The sequence below is a fragment of the Dinoponera quadriceps genome, unplaced genomic scaffold, assembly GCF_001313825.1.
Source record: "Dinoponera quadriceps isolate SergipeBrazil2010 unplaced genomic scaffold, ASM131382v1 scaffold365, whole genome shotgun sequence".
Classification (NCBI taxonomy): Eukaryota; Metazoa; Arthropoda; class Insecta; order Hymenoptera; family Formicidae; genus Dinoponera; species Dinoponera quadriceps.
The window spans coordinates 194,105-220,159 of NW_014554573.1; the positions used below are offsets into that span (position 1 = coordinate 194,105).

The 26,055-nt window shown below is 42.2% G+C and overlaps 3 protein-coding genes and 1 pseudogene across 3 annotated transcripts; 2 read left to right on the top strand and 2 right to left on the bottom strand.

The window, feature by feature from the left end:
- Positions 1-8: 8 nt before the first annotated feature.
- On the bottom strand, positions 9-2,862 carry LOC106752125 (sodium/potassium/calcium exchanger 4-like). The gene is made up of 7 exons (XM_014633583.1): positions 2,689-2,862; positions 2,439-2,586; positions 2,001-2,102; positions 1,518-1,574; positions 1,096-1,305; positions 768-869; positions 9-674 (listed from the first exon to the last, which is right to left on the bottom strand). Exons 1-7 carry the CDS (start codon positions 2,836-2,838, stop codon positions 340-342), a joined length of 1,104 nt encoding a protein of 367 aa, XP_014489069.1. The 5' UTR covers positions 2,839-2,862; the 3' UTR covers positions 9-339.
- LOC106752126 lies at positions 2,853-6,348 on the bottom strand (annotated as a pseudogene).
- A 1,373-nt stretch (positions 6,349-7,721) lies between these two features.
- On the top strand, positions 7,722-19,510 carry LOC106752115 (sodium/potassium/calcium exchanger 3-like). Its single transcript, XM_014633559.1, has 3 exons — positions 7,722-7,815; positions 17,412-17,585; positions 19,005-19,510. Exons 1-3 carry the CDS (start codon positions 7,791-7,793, stop codon positions 19,286-19,288), a joined length of 483 nt encoding a protein of 160 aa, XP_014489045.1. The 5' UTR covers positions 7,722-7,790; the 3' UTR covers positions 19,289-19,510.
- Positions 19,425-24,218, top strand: LOC106752094 (sodium/potassium/calcium exchanger 3-like). Its single transcript, XM_014633508.1, has 5 exons — positions 19,425-19,764; positions 21,775-21,906; positions 22,546-22,761; positions 23,188-23,289; positions 23,908-24,218. The coding sequence occupies exons 1-5, from the start codon at positions 19,425-19,427 to the stop codon at positions 24,216-24,218; spliced, it is 1,101 nt and encodes a 366-aa protein (XP_014488994.1).
- The last annotated feature ends 1,837 nt before the right edge of the window (positions 24,219-26,055 follow it).

Here is a 26,055-nt window from a genome sequence, read left to right on the forward strand (position 1 = left end):
TTTCACTTTTTTTCCTGAAGCTGTAGTATTTAAAAGTCACAATATTATATTAATAGCTGTTATATTACTAATTATATATTAATAATTAAACAGCTGCAATGTATTGAATACAAAAGTTAAACTTGTATAATTAAACTAGTTATAGATTATTCAAACATACGATGTAGAAATAAGTATAATAGAAATAAGTATAATGTTCACATGCGTTTGGTTTGTCATAGAGCAAGAAAAAAAATTGCGTAAACATTTTAAGTAAAAAATTAATTATTATAGTATATAAATGTACAGATATTGACGAGAGATATATAAATATTGCCTTATTTACAAAATTAATGTTGCTCAGTCAACGCATATCGGTAAATTAACGACGAAGAATGTGTTGAGTTCTATAACAGATGCAAATATCAAAAATATAACGTACATAACGAGACAGATCATTCCGACTGTACGATTTAATTTGAATTTATTAAAGGACAGTGATCCATATAGGATAATTAACGTGGAGAAGAGAGATATCGAGCTGTACACTAGTCCCTGAGAATTAATTTGAACATAATATTCTCCAGGTACTTTTGGTAGTAACGTGGCTTTTATGAACCATGGCAGTCCAAGACATAATAACACATCGAACACATTCGATCCGATGGAATTACTTATCCCCATAGCACCGTGACCTGAAAGATATTTAAATTTTTACATTAACTCGCTGCAAGAAGTTCTCGTATTAAAATGGAAAAAGTTATATATTTGTATGATCATATATATACCTTGATTCGCGACGATAACGCTAGACACTGCTTCAGGTACACTCATTCCTGCCGCAAGAAACGTTAAACCCATAATAGAGTCAGGTATTCTAAAGGTATCACCTGAAACATAAATACAATGTTAATATAAATGACTCCAAGAAGCCTACAAGAGATGTCTGAAGAACATTTTTAAATTTTAACAGATTTAATATATTCACGATGTTCTTTCTTTGGGGATATTTGTTTTAGAAAATCCGAGTTATTGGTTATTTTTAAGTTTTTGTCGTACATCATGGATTTAAGTAGTATCCGCGAATATAAATATTCAGTCGTCGATGACACGTACCGATAGCAGTGATGACCCATCCAATAATATAAGACGAAGACGCTATCCATAAGACGCACATAATGAACGTCAAGGGATACCATGATTTTAATCTGTTTCTTCTACAGTCGGGGATAGTACAGAGCAATACCAAGTTAATAGGCCAAGTGATAACCCACCATATTTTTTCGCCCACCGAATCCGGCCAGCTCGTCATGTTCACAATTTCGACTAGAAATGAGTATGTAAAATGTTATAAATATTTTACGTTACATATTGCCGTTTACTTCGTAAATGCTCGGATTTAATATTTGTATCACAACGCAATGTACTGTAATTGCGGATTCTTTAGGGACCGCCGTAAGTAACACGATTACATCTTTTTGTACTGAAATGTTCATTATCTCGACATATGTTATAGAATTTTTCTATGGGATACATACGTGACTCATCGTGATCGCTGGAACTGAATTCACATATCTCTGTTTCTTTAATGAAGTCTGTCAGGTTTCATCATAAAAAATAGCCAAGCATGATATTACATTTCTTATGAGTAGTTATCGAATGCAATCCCTGCAAAGAGATACGTGGATTAAAAAGAAATGACAGGGATTTATTCTGTGAAACTGTATCTCTAATTTACAAGATCAGACCAAATTGTTCTTTTCTATTCTTAACATATTAGGAAAAGTGATTAACTTTTCGATTAATGAAAACCTTGCCGTAGAAATAAAATCAAAACAAGAGATTTGGCGGGTATAAATGGGAAGAAATGCAAAAATATTAGAGGCGATTCTTTAAGATTACAATCATGATTTCACAGAATGAAACTGTATCAATTTCTTTTAATTCACTTACTTTTGCAGAGGCTATTATATTGAATAAATTACGTTATATACGTGTAATTAATAAGTTATATATCTTACTGTTTGATATGAGAGGAGTCTCTTCACAAATATTTTTATACTTTTTCCTTCTGGACGTTAGTCGTCTTATGAAACTGTTGATACGCTGGTTGAAGCACATAGCTGGAAACACAAACTCTGGATAAGACTTGAATGATAACTAAAAAATTGACAAGGACGGAAGTATCTCTTGCAGAAGAGATATTTGTCGTAAGGAGAAACTTTCCAAAAAAACGATACTGCATCAAACGACGTTGAGGTTCAAACGAATTATTCAGCTCAGAATACATATTTCGTCGGTTGTTATCAAATTTGCCGGGGACGCTGTTTCAGGATTAAAGCAGGATTGATTTTTCGGACAAGTGCATGAGAAGCTCCCGATTCTGTCTGAGAATGAGTCATAAGTCTCCTTGAATAGCCTATCTCAGACAAATTTGTATCTACTGTATTTACATCTACCTGATATGTAAATAATATAACAGGAGACCAGGATAAGCCCCTCGTACCACTCGACACGTCCATCCCGAAGAGTCAGTATCAGGAGGACAACCGTGAAGGCATACGCTAACGTATCACGCGACACGGGCCACCACTCCAAGTTCAACACCTACGAATACGAGATAGCGATAACGATATGGATCAGGAGTGGTCGTTGGCAATCTCTGAGAAAAGTATTGTATCGAAAAAATGTACACTGCCGCATACTTACCTGATTCGCGAACAGTGCGCAGCACGCCGGCACCGCCAATATGTTGAACACCGCCGAACCGACAATGGTGCCTACTCCCAAATCCCCTTCCGTCACGAAGGTACCAATGACGTTGATGAACAATTCCGGACTGGAACTCGCGGCTGCCATTACGGTCGCGCCGGCCACATCCTCGGTGACGTTAAGTTCTACCGAGATATTTCATTTCGTTTTATTCAACTGTGCGCGCGCGCGAGAGAGAGAGAGAGAGAGAAAGAGACAGCCGCGGCCGCGAAAAAGTAGTTGCAAACGAGTAAAAAAGTAATTGGAAGAGAAAAAGAAGCGACATGATACACACACACACGCGCGCGCGCGCCAAACTGCACACTGTCTTACTGTCCGTTACAACGAAACGGAGAGAGAGAAGCCACAGTGAGGGGAGGCAAAAATATTTATACGCGGAAACGATGCATTTTTCTGAAGAACAATTTCCTTTCGTTGTTCCAAACGGTACTCACTCTCGCAAATTTTCTTAATAGAGGGAACGAAATAGTCGTCGCAGACAATGGCAAGTAATAAAAAGAGATAAATAGCGATGACGAAGTGGACAATTATAAATCCTGCCTGTCTTTGTTGGCGTGTAAGCCCGTCGGACGGGAACTCTTTGATAGCTGGCGGCGTGCAGTTGTTACTGTCGTTCCATTGCTGTTCGAGCTCGCTCGCTTGCAGCAATTTGCGTCCTTCTGGAAAACACAGAACGAGCGCGTCGTGTGAATGGGAAACGCCGAAGGAGCAGGGAAAATTGTGAGATACATTCGGTGAGACGCGTTTCATCGCCGATAGATAAGAGATCGCGAACGATAATGGCGACGCGTCGAATATACGCGCCGTATCTGCGCGCTTCATCTCGCTCGGAATACATTTGCACGAATAAGAAGGACATTTAGCAAAATGTTTCTATCACAATTATATATATATATATATATGATATATATTCACACAAACATAGGGGATGCCTAAAAATTATTGTACAATGCAATAGTGTATTCTGGAGCTTAATTGAAGTAAAAGATCCTAATATAAAAATATCGAGACTTCAACTTCTTTCGAGTTTTTTTCATATTAGGATTCTCGATTCTCCAATTAGGCTCCAGAATACACTGTATTAAACGATTGTACGCATAATTGTGGGATATCCTCTAAAAATAAAAGATTTCAAATATATGTATGTGTATTGTTTTTAATTAGTATTAATATATCGAAAAAGAGCATATCAAATGACATATTTTATCTTTCATTACAAAACTGTTGTCTCTAATATTATTATGTAATCTTTCTCGACTTTGTAGACAATCTTCGAAGGCAATTCACGAATTCCTCCGCTCGCGTTTCACGGCAGACGGGCGTTCGTGCGCGCAAAAGGGTTTGTAACACGTATTATTATCGGTATACTTACGCCAGTTTGCTGTGTTGCCGGTGCTCGTCGAACTATCCAAAAAGAGGCTCATTGTACTGATACAAAGGAAGTACAAAGTCGGTATAGCTATAACGAAAAATATCCGGTATCCGACCATATGTTTGTGTCGCTTTGCCATCTTTGTGTGTGTTATGTAAGAACGCGCGAGGGTGGCTGCCGACTGTGAACTCTCTCTCGTTTGCACGTTTCTGTAATGACACGGAATTCCTCGGAAGCGGTTCCTCCAGACCGATGCGATACGGAACGGCTACCTGCCGTTTATCCGGCACGTAGGATTCGATTGACTGCTTTATATTTTTCGAGAATTATCGCGCAGTGTCGGCATCGCCGATAAGATACTGCGTGCTCGCTAAGTAATCCATCCCTACGATTATCCGCGCTCAGGAAAGTTTCCGATCGGGCCGTCCAATACACGTCTTAGCTCGCCGTGATCCCCCGGCGTTGCCCGGTTAGGTACACGACGAATTTTTCCGTTCCCGGCGAGTTTGCGTTGCGTATCGCGGCTGTATATTGTTATGCACGCAGCCAGAGAAAACGTACATATGTCTTGCGTTTACGCTGTTGCTCTTTCCTTTCTTCTCTCTCTCTTTCTCATCCGAGTTTGTCACATGGTCACGCTTATCGTGCGAAGTTACCTCGAACATGCACTCGTCGATTAAAATTTATTTCTCTCGAATATATCGTTACGTAGAATGATATCATTTGCCCGCGACCGATATCTTGGAGATCGTTCAGAGAGAGAGAGAGAGAGAGAGAGTGATGCACGTCTCCACTTTCGAGTGACCCGTGCTCGTAGGTTTTTCCTTCTCGGATCCTTCTTTAATCACACGTGGCGCGATTAGAAAGAAACTCGGATGTATTGATTTCCCTCCACGCGTTTCCTTCGGAGGTTCGTCGTTTATCGTATCTTTATTATTTCAATAGGACGAGTTCAGACAGAATTGAGCTGTGTATGTGTGTGTACAACATCGACTTGTATACGTACGCTGCACATTCTTATGACAGCTCGAGCGACACAAGTGTATAATCTAATGTTGAAGGGAAAGGGAACGAAGTTCTAGTGCAGCACTAATTTAGCCGAAACGAACAGACCTTGTATTCCTCTTTCACTGTCTGCATGCAGGCATGCCATCCTTGTTGCACGTAAAGAAAAGTGAGGGTTTAAGAGCGAAGCCAGACAAAAATGGATTACCTGCGACACATGCTGCTTTCCTCTCTAGTCGTGGCATGCAGCCTCTCGTAGAAGCATTCAGTTCAAGAAAGCACAAATACTAAGCAACTAATCTCATTTTAACTTTATTTCAAAATAAATGCAAACGCAAATTATTTTAATGTAAATGCAATATGTAGCAGCATAACACAATGCAAGAAAATATAGGCGAAAAATGTTTCATTTAAAAAGAAACTTTCCACATGTGGAAGGAATATTTGGACGTTGCGATACCATGGATTATGAACGTAGTGATAATGAACTGATACGGACACGTAAGACAATTTAGTATGTTTACATTATTGTCGTGGCTCGTTATCGCCCGTACACTTTCGTATTAATCGCGAGCATCCCAATAATTTTATTAGATAAACTTCTCACTCAAACCAAAACATTTTTCACCCGCGATTCCTCAACAGCCTTCAAATAAAGTGTACAGGAGTGTTAGCTCGCACGTATTGTTTGAAGAACGTTGAATCCCACGAAGACAGGAATGTAGAGAGCTAGCGGAACAAGAAGCAATTTGTAGAAGTGTTTTTGCAACTCGCGTCGTGAGATCGAAATTTTTCTCAAGTACGGAACACGCTTGCGAGAGCGTTTAATTATTAACATAGCAGCTGATGCAGGTGCACCGATGCGGATGTAGAGGATGAATCGACGACTGCCGGTGACAGACGGTGGAGCGCGGCTCGGTGCGCCTGCACCGGTTGAATTAACCCGCACGAACGTATAGTGTAATTTTCACGGGAGATTCCAGTTTAAACAATTCGTTGGAAGTTACATGCAATTGTTCGCCGCTGCACCGCAACTAACGTCAACTACACCGAATATATCAGGACCGCTGAAAATACAAACGCCAGCCGCGCGCGGCGAATTCTACGACATAAATCAAATCGCGTGTAACATCACGACCACGCAGCATGATATGTAAATTTTACGTGTAACATAAATGAGAGAGAAAAAGAGAAATACACATTTATTTATTTAAAAGAAATATAAAATCATTAACACAACGTTATTACAATGATATTTTATAATAGGTAACGTTTTCAAATATGTCATTTTTAATATTGTATACAACGTCATTGTTAACAATATTTGATCCAAACATCTACACTATGATTTTGATATTTAGGAATGTTATATTATTAAGTAACAGTTTAAAAACGTTGATAAAATATTAAATATTAAATATTAAAATATTGTGTCATGTATGTTATAAGATCCACATGAAATTAATGTTTCGAAAAGATTGATTTAATGTTTCTGGCTCTTACTGCGTTTACATAATGTATAACATAATGTAATACATAATATATAATATATTCGAATATCACCCAATGACGTGCAAATCTATATTTCGTCGATAAGACGTGAGTTATAAGATACATACGTACACGCGCATCGTTCGAAGCCAACTCGATTCTACGAAATTTAAGCGATCACGTTAAGGTGGGTGTACACTGAGCTAACGAACAATGGACGAACAGCGAATATATAAAGGTACGTATGCACCTAGCAAACGAACGAACAGCGAACGTGTGATGTATTCGCGGCGAGACGAATTTTCTTTAAAACCGTCTGATAAGCCATCTTGTAAGCAAATCGGCCCGAAAAGTTGTATTTGAACTTATCACGACATATATATTTTTTTAAATATAACAACGAAAGTTTGCATATGCTGTGCGTTTATTGTTAAAAAAATGCAATTTATAAAAAAAATACAACACGGAAAAAATAATTTTACTGTTGTAGTAAAACGTTGTTGCGACAACGATAAAATTTACTTGGCGCAACCAAATTATTTTGCTATATCTATATATCCAGCAAAGGCAATTAATACTCTTAACAGATCTTTGCGCTGTCCGAACAAATTTTTCTACTGTCCCTAAAGGTAACCAACAATCTGCTGTGCCATCAAAATATTTTCCTTCGTGAATCTCTTTGTGAATCGGTCATACACATTTTCCATATAACTATAACAATGAAAATTTGCTTTCGTTGCTCGTTCCTTGTTGTTTGCTCAATGCATACTCAGTTTTAGCTGAACACAACATTCGCTTGTACGGGTAATGCGCCTCTCGCGGATTGGACGTTGCGCGCGGTGATTTTCGATCGGGAGAATATCGCCGCAACGACGCGTGTTTATTATCTCCCATTAAGGAAAGCGAAAAAACAAGAAATAAACAATAATGTATTGACGATCGTGACGCAATTTACGGGCCTCCGGTAATTTGCGGCTTGCATTTGCGGTTGTAAATTTCGGGAGCCTCCATCGTACCTAAAGCCGAGAGAGCTTCACCTACATGCAGTACGGATTCAGCAACAGGCGCTACGTGCGAGAGAAGAGATAGAGGGAGGGGCGATTCCAACAAACGATGTCGGACTTCGGAGTAGATGTTAATGTAGTATGTGTGTGACAACGGGATTGACAACATGGATACGTCTGACCTAGGAGGAGGTGTGTTCGAATCTTATTTTCAATAATATCGGCGGGACTGCGTCGTGTTAAAGTCAGTTTCGGACGCGGATGCGGGGACGGAGTGAAGCGTGCACGGAAAATATGTCGATCGGGAGAATCGGAGACAAGGACGACGACGAGATTCGCGGGGAAAAAAAAGAAAGAGAGAGGGAGAGAGAGAGAGAGGGAGCCGGGGAAAACGGGGAGACGGCGGGAAAATCTGCGTGGATCTGTCGAAATGTGTTCTCGGTCGGCTCGCGACTTTTCGCCACTTTTTCCACTTTGTCGACGGGAAGAACGGCAGTTGCGCGCTGTGAGGAGACGCGGAATGTGCGAAGTCCGGTAGGACTGTTTCGTTACACGTTTAGCATGGTGCTAATCGTCGTCGTCGACGCGCACGAAGCGAGCGAGATGCCCGATGATGATGCAAGAAGTGTTCCTTAAAAGAGAAAAGAAATAGCACGTATACATATGTGTAATTCCCTCTCTCGGTTGCACGCGCGACATTCGTGCCGTTGGAGCCAGTAACGAGTATTCAGACGTGTCGTCCATCGCTTTTCCTGCTCTTCTCCTCTCATCTCTCTCTTCCTCCTCTGCCTCTCTTTCGCCTCTGTCAAATTCAGCTTGAATTTTATTCCACTTGCTGAGTACCACCGAGCTAATTCCGAGCTCGAGGACGATGCACCCCGAAAGCGCTTATCTCTCCTTTTGCCTCTTCCACTTTTTCAGAAAAACTCGGCTGCCTCGATTTCACTAATGAAAAATTGTTTACGATTTCAGATGTCTCCCGGTGTGTGTCTTATTTTTATCCACTAACAGCACGAATTATTTGCACTCGCTAACGGCTTCTGCGTTGCTAGATGCGTTTTGTATGCCCGTTTCTCGATTCATCGTTCGATCTGAAAGTCGCAAAGATGACGTTAGACGATTTGAATCTCAGAACGTGCCTGCAAAATGAGGAAACGGTACTAAGTGACTGTAAGAGTGACGCGTCCATTATACTGGACATCGGGTGTGAAAGGGTTAATCAACTCTCGCGTGAGCTCTCCTTTTGTAACTCTTAGAAGGTAAAATTTACACGATGCGCCGTAGGAAGGCAAACACAGCTTTCTGTATGCGCGAGCTGCCGCCGCTGAGCATCGCGTGTTTACTGTGTATGTGTGTGTGTGTGTGCGTGTGTGTATATATATGTTTCGCTTCCTTCGAGAAATATCGTGAGATGACGACCTATCGATGAGAAATCTTTAATATCAGCAACTCGAGTGACACGAATTCGACGTTAGAATTGTATTTTCCGTGCGAAGCGCAAACACCCGAAATGTCTCGCGAAGGCAGAAAGTCTGTGAGACGCCGCGGCCTTCCAAAATCCTTCTCTTATATTTTGGATTTTTCTCCATTCTAACGTCTCAATCTTAGCCAAAAATCGCAACGAATCGCAAGCCGAATGATGACGCTTCCATATCGTCTACATGTCGCAAAAAAACTATCAATTCGATAAACACCAACTAATGGTAACTTTACGACGATGTTATAATTTTCCACTCGACAATGCAACTATATAATATATGTATCACGCATGTTATATTGCACTTACATTGTTGAGTGAGAAATTATAATTATTGATGCAATGTTACCGGTGTTGGTTTGTGTTTGCTGGGAAGTAGCGCGTATTCACTCGGACGAAACGTTAGTCCAACGTGTCCGTTACAAATCAGAAAAGAAACGATAGAAAAAGGGTAGAAAGGAATAATGGAGGAGAGACACGCGCTCTGCGCTGAACACGCGATCGTTTTGTTCGCTAATAAATTGTCGATGAACACATTCCAGTAAACGCATCAACTAACAATAACATCAATGTTATAATCTCATTCAACATCGTAACTGTATTACACACAACATATGTTATATTGTATTTACATTGGATACTTTCCATTCAGCGACGCAAGTCGACACAAACATCATCCTATCTTTGTTGTACTCACTTAGTATGGAACAAAGACAAAATGATGTTTGTGTCGACTTGTGTCACTAAATGGGAAACTACTATTATCGTGGTAGGAAATTGTAACATTGCTTTGTTGATTGGTGTTTACTGGGATATTAGGATGGAGAGACGAGCTTCCGGCATGTTAATTCGTACGCATGAATAATGTCAACGACCAAACATATCCCGGCTGTTTGCACAAGCGATACCGCAAAAGCGAGTCTACCACTGTTCGCAAAGATCTCTATCAATCGTCACTGACGGTCCACACGGACGGCGATGTGAACGCAGAAGTTTACTTCCACGCTCCGCTCACGTTAAGGTGGGTATACACTGAGCGAACGAACAACGAACGAATGTGTAATACGAATGTGTACATTTGCGTCTAAACGCGCACGAATTTTCCTTGATAAAGCACTTTATGAGTAAATTGGCACGAAACCAGTTTTTTTTTCAGTCTCGTCATGGCGCACACAATTTTCTAAATCGTAACAATGTCTGTATTCATCGTTCGTTCCTCGTTCGTTCGCCCAATGTGTGCCCAGTTTAATATGAATGGGTACACGGGGAAAATATTGTAGGTACAAATCACCGCAAAATTTTGTAACACCGGATCATGGACCGAAACTATAATAACTGAAATTATTATAATGTGTATTATAATCTTTAATGACGTGTTTCATTGTTCACATCATTAAAGATCACAACACACATAATAATTTCAGTCATAATTCCGGTAAAGTTTTAGTAATTTTACGGTAATTTTTGCTACACATCTTCTCCGTGTGTATTCGCGTCTAAACACCCGCGAATTATCTCTAATAAAGCATCTTACGAACAAATCTCTTCCCGAAAAGCTCTGCTCAGTTTCGCTCAGTGGCGCTACGGATTTTCCAAATTGTAACGAACGAAAGCTGTTCTCGTTCCTTGTTCGTTCTCTTTCGGTGCGTACTCAGCTTTAGACGCGATGCATCCGCTTTCGTCGGTGGGCAGTTACGTTGACCTTTAATAAGAACAAGAACGCAGGGAGGACGGTGAGGCGATTAGTGCGATTAATTAAAGTCAAGCCGGCGAGAGGCATGAGCGCGTGAGGACCACGGCGTCTTCTAAAGCGATTAATTAAGCATCATCAATTGCGACCTGGGATCAGTGAAAATTAACGAAAACGACGTTCGCTCGTCGTCCACCGTTCTAGCTTGTCGCTCTTCTTTGTCGTTCACTTGTCCGGCGTGACCTGTCAATCGTCCGCAGGGCCAGATTTACATACGAGCTGGACGAGCCGCAAAGCTCAGAGCCGCACATTACGAGGAGGCTCGTGCGCGTGTGAGTGTGTCATTCTTAGAAAAGAACAGCCTACTTAATATTTATTATTGTTTGTTTGTCGCTCGAGGGAAGCTCGGCTCGGTTTTTATAGAACAGACTCACGCTAATTCACGCCAGCCTCGCTGCCTCGATTATGCACAACCGCTACTTTACGTTTATCTATCGAAGATGTTGAAAAACAGGATCGATGCTCGGACTGTTTATCATCGAAAAAATCCATCCGGTCTATCTTTAAACGCGAGCGTGAGAGAGTCTTTAAGAGCGAGTGTCTTATGGAGAGCAAGAAATAACGGAAATAACGGGCCGTTTTTCAAATCTCTCCGCGATTAACGCTGAATTCCGAAGGTAATAACGTTAATAACGCGGCAATTAAACGATTAATTATCCGAATTATGTTCTCATTCGACGGAAACGCAAGATGCGGAATATCGGCTGAATAAGATTCGGGAAAATCCTGGAGAATCTGAGTAACCCTTTGATTGAGAATAACGTATCGGGCGATCATTCAAGCTCGAAAACACCGAACCCTCGCAAGATAAAACAAGCATCGGAGAGTGAGTTACGTAGCTCATCTCTATTGCCGGTCGTTGCGGTTTTATTTACGCTGTATTGCGCGATTCCGCCGCGGATATCGGTTTAAAATCGTTCCTTCGTCTACACTACAAAGTAACGTGCTGTATAGACCATAAGACGCGCAACGATAATCAATGTGAACCATTTATTTACTCTCTTCCTCGCCGCAGTATTATATTTATAGCGAGACTATAGACACCCCCCTGCGCGATCCGACGCGCGAGACGACACGACGCGCGAGCGAAACACACAGTGCGTAAGACGACAACGTTAAACAACATGCAACACGTACAACTTTTACGCGAGCCCCTGTTTAAATCGAACGATCGCGCGTCACGAAAGCAATATTCGGAATTTTCAAGACACCACCTTCGCTCTCAGCTCGAAACCGCCGGGAAATTTATTGCAGCTTCCGAGCATTTTAGTATTCCATACAGTCGGCGGATTAAAGGTTGCGACATTTTTCTCCCGATGAGCGTGGCGGAACGCATTCTGCGCCCAATAGGAGAATTTGTCTCTTATTGGATGTCTTTTCTTATTGGATACGAGACACGTTGCGAAACTCATCGAACGAGAGTGCCGCAACCTTTGATCTGCCGTATGTACAGTCGGCGTCATATATGCTGTGTCACTTCCTAGATTGAAATTTTTCATTATTACACGATTTTTCACATATACACATAAGGGGTTGAAACTTTTCTAATTAGAACCATCACAACCCTACTTTATTATAATTAGACTCAAGTAACATGTATTACCTTCATATACGTTCTTCTTTTTTTACACGTACGTATTTATGTAACGTTTCGTAAACGTACTACATACGTTTCAAGAACGTGTATGAAATTAATTATGCTGCCATGGAATCACTTCCGCGATTTTCAATTTTACGTGTTATGTGTAAGACTGAAAATCGTGTAAACCCTCCGTCGAGGAAGAGATGAGCTTCGTTCGAGCTTAGATCGGAAATTACATGATTTTTGGCCTTATACATGTACACGTGAGGTCGAAATCATTATAATCGAAGTCATAATGATCTTATTATTATTAGAATTACTCTTGCGATTTTCAACCGTTTGTGTAAGGTTGAAAATCGTGTCACTCTCCGCCCAGAAAATGGTACGGCATATATGACGTCGACTGTACGGTCGGAGTCACGTATGCTGTACCATTCCCTAGATTGAAAATTACACGATTTTCGGCCTCACATATATACACACTTAAGGTCAAAACCATCATAATTAGAGTCATCGCAACTCTATCATTATAGTTATAGTTACTCATGCGATTTTCAACTTTATGACTCGTGCAGGCTGAAAATCGTGTAATTTTCCGTCTGGGGAATTGTGACGCCGATTGTGCCGCGTTGTGCGACAAAATAAAACGAGGATTCTCTATTTCTCATTCGCGATAAATACCGTCCGCATTCGAATTTCCCTTGCGGATTTGCTCGCGATCATTTGAAATCCGAACGATCGATCGCGACTCGCATTGCGAGCCCTCGCTCACTTGACCGGCCGTATCGATTCTCGCTCTCGCTCTCTCGGATTCAAGCCAGTCCTTCGGAGAACTTCCCGCTCGGTTCCCGCCGGCCGAGGATTCTCCGTTCGAATGCCTCTGGAATAATCGGCGGAAAGCATCATCAGGCCGTCGTGAGTATCGTCGGACAGCGAGTCGGTGGCGAAAAACCGATTATCTATCGGCTACCGTCTGCCGGCAACCGGCGACGCGTCGCATCGCGCCGCGCCCTTCCGACCGCATCGCCGCCGCCGTTGTCGCCGCCACCTCCGCCGCCGCCGCCGCCTCCACCGCCGCCGCCGCCGTCGGGCTCCGCGAGTCTCGTTGAGTCGTGATATATCTAGTTTATACGACGTACATTAGACATGAATGGCATCTGTTCTGCCAAGTTGAATGAGAGCAATTTAACTTCTTTAGGTTGCTTAATCGGTAGGAAGTCACATCAGTCACATAGCGGTATAACCTGCAAGAGGCACCAATACGCGCACGTTCTTGCATGTGCTCGCGCTCTATCGGCGGGAAGGGCGGAAGGGAGGAAGGACCGTGTCTCGGGGAGAAATTAAAATATGATGAGGCTGGCGAGATTAATGTCGCCATTAGCTCGCTGCATTGTCGTGCAATAATGCCGGCCCGCGTTCCGGATACGCCGGCGCAATTAGGTAATCCGCCGCGGCACGAACTCGCGCGCGCGCAGTATTTAATCCGTTGAAATTTCGAGCGGACGTTGGACCGGCGGTTCGGCGAGGCGCGAAACGAGCGGGCTTTATCGCGGAGAAAAACGACGTATCGAAATCTCACGCGCGAGCGAAGGCTAGACGCGCGAATATGTGTTGCGTCTTGCGGGATACACGTATTTCGCCGAGATCTCGACTCGATTTTTCGTCTACGACTTCGGTCCGTACAGCGATAAGAGTTGACACGAGTTAAGGTAGCCGGGCAGAACAAATTTCTTAAAGACGCTCAAGAGACGTTCTGTGTTTGCTTTTTTAGATATCCCTCAAACGTCTTTAAGATGTCCTTTAGAAATTTGTTCTGTTTGGGTAGTTGGTCCGCGATACCGGATCTCCGATATTAAGCGATATTAATTTTATTTATTTATGCGCCAGTTGAGCATAATAGAAGTGCATATATAATAGAAAGCGATACATAAACATTTAAATATGTATATATGTACGTATATATCACGGGTATTATTATAAATTGTAAATTATCTATGGCTGTATTTTTAAAACAAAATGGTCAATAATTTTGAAAATTTTATATAATGTCTTTATACTAGTCCTTAATATCACAGTAGTTTCCCATTAAAATCCTAAATGTGGTTTACGGTATAGAAGAAATTAAAAGTGGAACATTAATCTCAAGGAACATGTATAAAAAGTGTCATCTTCAGTTACGAACATTTCAATTTCCGAATGGTCAATTATTCTCATTTTTCAGTCGAATGGCCAATCATTTTCATTTTTCAAATTTACAGACGTGTGGATAATATTCTTATCAATATGCAGCTAACTTTGAAAAGATTTCTGAGAGAAAATTGGTTGACCGACCAACTACCTTTAATGATCGCGATTCGTTCATCTGTAACTGAGATACAATACCCGTTAACGCGTATTTCAATTCAATGAGAATCGGAATCTCTCCAATTTCGAATTTCCAATTCGCGTTTCATTATATCATAGAAGCTTAATTAGTACAGACATTTTTACCAAATATCGTTAATTATGCGTGAAAAAAGGTTAGTTTTATAAATCAATGATAAGTGTTTTTATATATAAGCAAGAATGTTATACATAATCTTGGAAGATTTTTAGTCTTGATTTGAACTATAATATAATATTTGAATTATAATATTCTTTCTTATATATGAGAATATCTATCATTGATTTAAGATTTTATTTCTGTATGAGCGAAAAGAAGCTGCTCCAACTTTTTAGGTTTTCGACGCTGAAGACGGACGTACGAATTTGAGGACACGTTTGACGCGTCAACCGCGCGTGGCACATCGCGCGCGGAGAATCGATCAAATTTTTCGCGCTCGTGCGACGCAACGCGCGCGAAAGAGATCTCGGCAATTAACGGGACAAGGTCGGCGGTAACGTGGCCGAAACCGGAGTGGACACGTATCCAGCGGTTCGACAGTTCGCTAAACGTTCCGTGATGGAACGCCTTTGAAAATTCGCCTCGCTAAAATTGGTGTAACGAGCACCGGTTCTGTGCGCGCTTACTGTGCGTGTGCACGATCAAAATCGCGTTTCGCGCGAGTACAGTCGGCGTCATGCGTGCTGCGCTATCCTCTGGATCGAAACTTTTTACTGTTACACGATTTTTAGCCCTTCACGCGTATACATAAGGCCGAAAACTGTCATCAATTAGAATTGTAGCTCTACTGACGGCTGCGTTCACCAGAATGTTTACTTTGCAACTTTGCTGGAAGCTCTCCAAACTGAGATTGGATTATTCTTCTAGATTCAAAACTTCCAACGCATCGCAAAAGAAACAAAATGTTCTGCTGAACGCAACCAGTGTAACTAAAATTACTTCTGCGACTTTCAGCCTCATGCGTAAGGCTGAAAATCGTGCAACTCGCCGTGCAGGGAATGGTACATGAGGTCGACTGTACAGACCACCTTTGTACCGCGGCACAGCCGGTTGTTTGCCAAATAATTCGGCACGACACGGGTTCCATAAAATTGAAGTAATGGCGCACGCGGTAACGAGACGTTTCCTACTTGGCCTATCGTTATCTTACCACCACACGATCCGATTTGGACAGCGACATCGACGCAAGTCGTGTACGTGGTTGCGGACCCTACATACACACGATACATACATATACGTACACGCGTGACATTTCGTGTCTCGTTCAGGCGTTTCAGCGGGAATGTTCCTATTCGACGAGTCAACGTACGTGCTAATATACGATTTCGTAATCGTCGATCTACCTCCTCGTCACGGCTCCGCTCCCTTTTAGCGCCAGAACGAGCGCTGCTGACTCTAAAAAGATAATGGTTAACTTTAAGCTCTTCCCGCCGCTCTCTTATCGTATTAACCCATGAGCGGCCGCGCGTCGCGCGCGACAGAGAGAAAAAGTCTCTGCATTATATTAAAGTAGCAAACATGTAGCTGTCCATTCTGCCGTGTGAGGTCTTCTCGCGGAATTCAATACGAGAGACAACGCGAGTTACGAGCGGACCGAGCTGACCGAAAATATTGGCTCGCTTGGGAACGGTGAAAAGGGATGAAGAGAGGAGGGATAAAATTAATATTTTCGACGAGACGAACGTGAAGTCACGTTTATTATTTTCATAGTATTATTATTATTATTATTTATAAGTAACACAGCGTATAGAAAAATATATAGAATATTTCAGGCTGCGAGACCTTTTTTATTTTTCAGCATCGCATCCCCCCGCCCCTCTCACTTACTCTCTCTTGTCACACATGCGTCATCACCGGCGCGTCTCATCAAAATGTTATTCGTCGTGTGCTAAATTATAAACAGGAATGTATCCTACACACGGCTCTCCCCGGCTTGTGCGTACCGCCGCCAGATTTGTATCGCGCTATGCGTTGCATAACGATAAAAATGCATTTCGTCGGATACGGAGTGTGCGTGGGTGCGGTACATCCGGAATCGGTATTACGCGCTCGCCACGAATAAATAGAATAAGGGTGTGGCGAAAGTCACACAGGAGTACAAAAAGGCAAGATTCCTCCAGGAAAAAAAAGAACAGAAGTGAATTTAAATCGCGGGGGCAAAGCCTGTTCACGGCGGAGAAGTTTCCGTCGGGAAGGCTTATCTCGAAGGAAAGAATCGTTTCGACACATCATAAGAATTTCTCTCGACATCAAAACGATGAAATCTTCTTCTAGATTTAAATCTCGCTCCGTTTGCTTGTTTTCTATTGGTTGAGGATTATAGGTCACTCTGCGATATCGAGGGAGCCAATGACGACATATTCAATGAGGCCAACGTCCCTCTCTCTCTCTCTCTCTCTCTTTCTAGAATACGCTTTACACATTCGAATGGGCAAACGAGAATTACTTGCTGATAAATGACGGACGGAAAATAACTAAAACAATGTCGCTTTGTATTGTACTCGCCTCGTATAGAGCCAATGTTCCCGACGTCGGATAATCTCCCTTCGACCGTATGATACTGTGCATCGTCCTTAAAAGGTGATTTACGTTTTAGGTATAAATTGTACGCCACCGGCTATAGAAGACTTTCCACACGACCTATTTGATGAGGAGCAGAGACAAGGCGGTGCCGTTGTCGTACACGTCATTGTGTCGCTTTACTTATTTATCGCTTTAGCAGTAGTATGCGATAAATTCTTCGTACCTGCTGTAGAAAAAATATGTCACGGTAAGGGTTGCGCATTACATATTTTTTTCCCCCTGAACTTCTTGTGAACTTTACGCCGCTCGCTCACTCGCTCGCGTGAGCGCGCATCGCTGCGTGCGCGTATGCAGAGAAATAATTAGTATCAATTCAAGACTCGTATTCTCATGTAATATAATTTTATATAAAGATAAAACTCGCTCTGATGCGAAGAAATTCTATATATAGTTCCACTAAAAATATATTCTTGTTGTTCAAGAATAATTCTTATGAACTGAGAGGGAAAAATATTGGATGGAAAAAGAACGATATCTTTAAACTGATACGATTCTTAGTTTAAAGATATCGTTTTTTTTTCAATATTTTCTTCTCTCTCAATTCATGAAAGTTATTTTTGAATAACATATGAATATATTGTTAGTGAAATTATATAAAATACTAGCAGAGATTATATAGAATAGTATAACTATATAGAATTTTTGTTATGTAAGCAAGTTTTATCTTCATATAAGGTTACCATATTTTTGCTTATATATGATGAGTCTCGAATTGATATTAATTTTATATCTGTGTGCCAATGTTTGAAAGTGAATCTCAAGTATCGGATCTGGTCGAAACGGATTGTTCTGGCGTGCTTCTATGCCCGTTTCTACAAGCGTCGATTAAACCTTAACTTGAGTGTCAGTCTTTGCTTGAGGAGAGTTCAAGCTTAGGTTAAGGTTTAAGCGACGCTGGCCGAGAAACGGGCATCAGCAACGTTACGTTGATTTCAAGCGAGCGCTTGAGATACGCGATGTGCGACTCCTCGAATCGATGCCGTGCTGCAGCATATCTGCGTCACTGCGGGCGCCAGACACATCTCATCAGCTGTTACTGTAATTGTCTCTCATTCGGAAACTGCGATATTTTTTCCAAACGCTCTCTCGATCTCATTCGTGGTATCTTCGCTGTCATCTTGATCGCCACCTATATTTAGTGTTGAACGCAATTGTACCCCGTTGCAAGTTCCAATCGCGCAAGAAGCAAGAAAATCGCATTTGTTAGTCTATTAGCCGCATTTATAGCGCCAAATGCACAGCGAGCATGCAAAGTGTAAAAATCGTGGCTATTCTTAATAAAATTTTCAAAAAAAGCACAATTAGCTCGCTCGATGCGCAATTAGATGTAGATTCATTTGATCCATCGGAGGTTCGTTGTCATCGGAGATATTTGTAGCAGAGACAAAGTCGCGCGAATTGTGTGCGTATCGATCTTTCGCGTATTCTCTCTCTCTCTCTCTCTCTCTCTCTCTGCTTGAAACTGTAAAAGCTACATGAAAAAAAAAACAAAATTAGAAAATATCTCAGATGGCAAAGATCGATGAATCGCTAGCAATAATAATCGGCGCGTGTAATATACGCGTAGGTAATTAAAACTGAGCGGAGAACTGGCGTTACGTTTCAGCACTCTCAATGTCGAAAGACGTAGCCGGCGCAACGTTTATGGCGGCGGCGACGTCGGCCCCAGAATTATTCGTGAATGCCATCGGAACATTCATCACGGAAGGTGACATTGGCGTCGGGACGATAGTAGGTTCCGCAGTATTCAACATCCTGGCTGTCCCAGCCTGCTGCGGTATCGGTGCGGGAATGGTGGGTTGCCAAATGTTCCGTAGTTTTGCGAAGTTTAATAAACGCGAAATTGGAAAGGCGTGCAAATTTGCATGTGCCCGCGCGCGCGACATGTAATGAAATTACAAATACCGCCGAGATTATTAGAGAGAATGAAAAAGAAAAAATAAACGTACAATATACAATATTCATATTATGAGATATTTTTCTTTTTTTTAACATACGTGTGTCAATATACCTTTTCCCGGCGATAATGTTGAAGACTTATGAATTATTGTTTCTCTGGGCGTCCACGAACATTCACTCGACATCTGTGCTGCAATCCAGTCTCATAACAATGTTTTCTCGTACACAGGTGGTACCTCTAGATTGGTGGCCCGTTAGTAGAGACTGTCTCGCTTACGGTGTCACGGTTGCAATTTTAATATGCATTATACACGACGAACGGGTGGAATGGTACGAAGCGTTAACGTTGGTGCTCTTGTACATTGTTTATATCGCCGTGATGTATTGGGATAAATCGTTCCAGCGGTGTACGAGATTCCGTACGAACGACGATCAGATATCCTCGGACAGCCGACGAGTTACGACAGGTGAGACCGTAATTTCGGTATTGTTGAGCCTGAAGCGATGTTCGTTGCAGCGAGATTATCGCGTCTCGCGATTTATATACTGAGACTCGCAATTCCGTCGACTACCGAATGCGCGAGATAGATATCTGCGACTCCATAACATTTACTCCTTCGATTGAACTCTCGTCGAAGATACGTATTGAAGAGATAAGAAAGACAATTGCAAGTTTATAAACATGCGATTGCAGAAAAAAAATAATATCAATTCAAATCTCATATATAAGCAAGAATCTTATACAATGAAGATAATAAGACTTACTCTTACACGAAGAAAAGTGTCATATTTCTATTATTCAAGAGTAATTTTTACGAATTGAGAGGAAAAGATATTGGACATATAAAATTGGATATATAAAAAGGATATCTTCAAATTGATATGATTCTTTGAAGATATCGTATCTTATTTATTCAATACTTTCTCTTCTCCATTCATGAAAATTATTCTTGAATAACATGAATATATATTTTTAATGGAGCCATATAGAATTTGTTCGTGTAAAAGTGAGTTTTATCTTCATGTAAAATATGTTCTTGCTTATGGGGAGGTTCTCATGAAACTCGACCAAAAAATCGTTTTTTTTTAATTTTTTTTTTTTCGATAGCTTATGATGTGTAGAATATGTTCTCAAAGTGGTTTGGCCGATAACGATTGCATAAAAAGTTATCGCATAAGAAAGGAACGAATTGCATGGCGTCAAGTACGAGTACTATCACATTAAAACGCGTTTTCTGAACAATCATGTTTTTCAAACTGGTCTCCACGATATCTCAAGAACTACTCGATGGATTGACTTGGATTTTTTTTTATTTTAAAGTAGATGAAATTTATTGGATCCTAAACATAAATTCGGATGATATTTGTCGTCTTTTTTTTTATTTTCAGAGCACTTTAAAGAGCGAAAAATGTGAAAAAAACGTTACTAGAAATTCACATGTCCGCCTTTTTTGTAATTTTCGACTTTTTATTGATATTATTGCTTCAAGCTCCAATAAATATCATATAATTTATAAAATTTTTGGGTTTTTTTCATTTCACATGACATAAACGTGCTGTGTGATGGAGACCTTTGGCTACCTTTTTTTTCAACGTGACGTTCGACGACGTATTAACACTTCCCATGACACCTTTATGCACCAAAAAAAATATTTTTCTACACTTTAAGAGTCGATAAATAACTGTCAAAAAACTCAAGTTGTTCATTTACTTCCTTCTATGACAAAAAAAAAATCAAGGAAATCACCGTGTTTTTAGACCTCTAGATGAGAACCTCCCCTTATATATGAGAATATGAGTTGAATTGGTACTAATTTTTTTTTCTGTGTACACACATTGAATAATGCTGTATCATTCAAGATGCATTTATATAATTAGAATCTTTATCGACGCGACGTGAGTCGCGATTGCCGAAAATTACAGTCAGACGCGGTATTGCTTGGAGTAGTTATTAAAGTTTTTTAATAAAATCAAGAAAATTTCTGATGAGATTCGTAAGATTAACACGTTCACGCCGGGGTCGATTTTCATGTTTTTCGCTGTGAGGCGGCGCTCGAATTCATGCTGCGCTTCATCTGGCGGCGCCATTCAAATTTCAATTATTTAAATTTTCAACTATACGGCAATTTTTTCCAGTTACTAAACGAACTATATTTTTGATGGTGAGCGATATCTAAACGAATGTTCAAGCGTGACCCACCGGTGATGCACGCCGCCCGATGGCTCAGTATCGTGTGACCCACCGGTGATGCACGCCGCCAGATGGGACAGTCGAGCGTGACCCACCGGTGATGCACCCCGTCGTGAACGTGTTAAAAAAATGAATTTCGGCGTCACCTACGATCCTTGCGGGTGTCGGGATTGCGAGCGAGCGTCTGTGTAACGCTGCATCGATGATAAATCCGGCACTTTTGCGACAAAGTCGTATATATTTTCCGGCTCGTTACTGTAAAACGCATAATCCACGTTTCCCACAGACGCTAGCGATATTCACTTACCGAGACCGGATAAATTGCAATCGCCCGTGGATCGTGTCGAGCCAATAGCCACCATTGACGTGCCGCTGCAAAACGGCGGAACGAAGACGCAGGAGGAGAATCCGGATCCTAGTAAGTGTTTAGCGCGCTCCTCGTCGTCACGAATGAAATATAATTTGTCCCGCAAAAGTTCCTACTAGTCGCGACGGAGAAGACGGTTAGCTAACATTTTCCTTCAGCGTGTATCGTCTAATCTAATCTAATCAGTCTGATTCATTCGATTATTAACAATATCAGTTTGCGATACTTTCTTCTGATCCGACGACGTAACGATAGTAACCGCGTAAAGCGACGCATAATATGTCACTAAGGCTACTTGATCGGTCAAGGTTGTATCGAAAACACTTCTTCCACTTGATTGAAACGATTAAACGGGTTAAGCGCGTGCGAATGGAAGTTTCCAAAGCAACATACCTGTCGAGGTTGAAAGACTTAACCGACTGCACACTCTGATGCACGTTTGTATAGCCATTATCCAAACTTTGTGCCTGCATATTTCTCTCATGAGATGACCCTTGAAATCCTTCCGATTGGAAAATACACGCGAGAGAAATAAATGAAGAGAAACGAGACGATATCGATCTGTTATCCCACGCAGCAGAAATATCCAAAATACATTATGTCCTAAAAATATCCTTATGATGTATTTCGGACATTTCTGCCATGTGGGATATTGCGAGTCTGAAATTCTTGTAACATGTTCTGCAGCAGATTACGAGTACGAGCTGTTGGTGTGGCCGGCGCGCGCCGGGTGGTTAAGGAAGACCGCTTGGGTCACAACATGGCCTATTCATTTGATATTCATGTGCACAATCCCCGATTGCGAGAAACCCAGATTCAAGAACTGGTTTCCCGTCACGTTTCTGATGTGCATCATTTGGATCGGGTCGCTCAGCTACGTGGTAGCGTGGATGATCACTATAATCGGTGGGTTTTGGTCGTTTTAATGCGCCTGCGTTCTGCAAAAAAGGAAAAATAATAGCTCAGTGAGCACTAAGTGACTATTGCTCCTGACTGGTGCATTCTCCTGGATCTGTAAAAATTCTAAAGGAAGGTACTCCGCAGCAGTACAAGCAATAACGACTAAACGTTCGCTGAGTTTCTTCTTCTACTGAACGCAACTAATTTAAAGCTGAATTACGACGTGTCGCACGTCGCACATGAACAGATTAAATGTTTTTCTAAAGAGATTTCTCTCTCTCGACAATATTACATTATTCTCTCCACTGATTTGGTATTAAAGAGCGGAGAGATGCGACGATGGGGAATATTTTGCCGTGCATGCAAGAATCTTCGTGATCTATCTCGAAACGGCTACATGCGAGACGCGCATATTTCGTTTCTCTCTTCCAGGCGACACACTCAAGATCCCAGATTCCGTAATGGGTATAACCTTCCTCGCAGCGGGAACCAGTGTGCCCGAAGCCGTGTCGAGCGTGATCGTCGCGAAGCAAGGTATGTGATCACCGTGTGTTTTGTTCGCGTGGTAATGAGTGATGTTGAAAATTGATTTCGTCGCGGTGACGATACGAGCGATTAACGATCGCGAACGGACGCTCGAGGAAGAAAAGTTGCAGGAAAACGGTAGCGCAAGCATTCGGAAAAAACGAGCCATCAGTAGAGTCTCAGATATAAATAGAGAGCGCAATGAATAAAGTCAGTTGAGATTGACTTATACATTGACAGTAATCGAACCGTCATTGTGAAGGTTAACTTTCAATCAATCAGTAGACCCTACAAGCACACAAGTCATAAGAAATAGAATTTCAATAGTGTCTCTCTAATCCTAGTTTCCTATTCCATTATCATGAATTAAAGCATGGTTTTCTTATGTTGAAATTGAATTCCTTGTTCCTTATTCCTTTCCATTGCATCCGAGCTCTTATTCGCTTGCTCCAAGTATCACCATGCAAGGAAAACGGCGGGCTTTCGGTATATCGAATTCAATGGTACTTCCCTATTTATACATAGGTATTCTAGTCGCTAGCTACTTTTCTCTTCCACTCTACCCCCCCCCCCCCNCGTTTCACTTTTGTCCAGGACACGGCTCGATGGGCATCAGCAATTCGATAGGATCGAACACGTTCGACATACTGCTGTGTCTCGGATTACCGTGGCTGATCAAGTCGTCCTTTTCGCCCACGCAGCCCGGGAGGCACTACATCAGTATAAATTCCGGCGGGCTGGAATACAGCGCGATATCGTTACTGTCGACGCTGATGCTGCTGTACATCGCGTTCGCTTCCAACAAGTTCCAGCTCGATACAAAAGTAGGCCGTGCCTGTCTGTGCATGTACGCCGTGTTCCTTATACTGGCGTCGCTGATCGAGCTCAACGTATTCTTCATGGTAAATCTACCCACCTGCCAAAGGACGGTGAAATGATCGAGAACTCGGAAACGATAACCCGCCGCTGAATGATGTAACGGTGCGGTATCCCAACTCGCAGTCCGCGCCGGAAACGTTCCTCCCCCGAACTCACGAGGGAACCCCGACACGCGAGCGAAGGGTGTTTATTTCAGCTACACAGGACACTACCGTGTGTACAGTTTTAATATCACAATGTTATCACGTTAGAACCTGACAGTAACGCATTTTGTATTTACTTACTGCTCTCCAAAAAATCCAAAAGTGTCCACCCCCTTCCACCCGCCCCACTCTTTTATCTGGATCTACTCTTGAATCTTATTCTCATCTTGATAGATTATCTCATTGACGCATGCCGTCGCATCGTTCTTTACGATACTCCCCGAATACGCCTCTGACGTCCGAACCTGACGTGACCGATCGTGCGAAGAACGAATTCCTTTTTTTTACCGTATACTCCACCTTCCCTTCGAGCTCGTGTGTGCTCGAGTTCACGGCATCTTTGAATATTATTTCACATTTCGTCCCATCCAACACGTACATTCCACACGTACTTCCATCGTGTTTTTCTCAATTTTTATTCACATCAACATCGGCCTTTCCTTTACGTCTCTTTCTTTCTCTTTCCATTTCTTCTCCGTCTATCCACGCTTGTCCCTCTCTTAAGGTACGATCATTGTGCTTACGGCCGCGTTGCGTGCGCCGAAGGATCAACAACTTACGATTAGCCACAGTAACGAGCCACGGATCTCATACCATATACCGATCGGAAGTTCGCCCGAGAGAGAAAGAGAGAGAATCTCTATAGACACTTGCGTCGAAATTGAACGGCTCGTCCGAGCAGTTCGAGAGAACTAACGAAACGAGCGAGAAGGCGAGGGAGAGGGATCGAGGAAGGGCGCTCTGCTCTGCGACTGTGTCTAATTGTACGAAAAAGCGCGAAAAAGACTGCCGCTTAACACGCTCCGTTCCGTTAGCATATCGCAGACCCCGCAGGCCAGTGTGTAACCGCGAGAACGTGTCTACGCGAGTGAACCGCCATTGATTATACACGCCGCGGCGACGACGACGACTGTCCCGTCGCGTTCAAGTCGCGCGCGCGGAATCGAGCGACCGTCGAAGCGTCGCGTCGCATCCTCCCGACGACGCGAGACAAACTCTGTTGAAAACTTCCAGATGGATTCCCACGGAAATCTAACCGAACTCGTGTGTGAATCCATACAGGACGTTGAAAATCCGCATGGTGTGTGAAAATTCATATAGAAATCCGTACGGATTGTTATTTAGGACTTGGATTGTTCAACGTAAATCCCCCGGGGGGCAACAGTGACAGAGATTCCATATGGATTTCCCATGTCGATTCCCACTTGGTTTTTTTCAACAGAGTACTCTCCGTGAAACGGAACAAATCGCTCTTAGAAACGAGTGGCCGTTCGCCGACGAATTCGCCCAATTCTTGTATCCGCGTCGGAAGCCGCGAGTCGGGTGGCCTCACGAGGGAACGAGCGGAAGCTCCCTCGTACTTCCATCCTCTCACGTGTTCTCCCCCGTAACCGTCGATGTTACGTCGATGAACGAAACGATAACGCAACGCAGAGTCGAGCCGCCGTGGCGTCGGGTGAACGAGAACCGTCGAGCGCGCGATACTTCTCCGCGATACACCTTCACATTGCGACACATACACACACACAGACACACACACACATACACAAATACACCAAATCTGTGACTGTAAAAAAGTGTCTAGATAAACCGTAACTTAACATTTAAATAAAGTACTGTAATAAGTTATTAAAATAATACAGCCAATATAAAAAAATATAAATACACCTGTCCAGTTTCCATGAGTGTACTC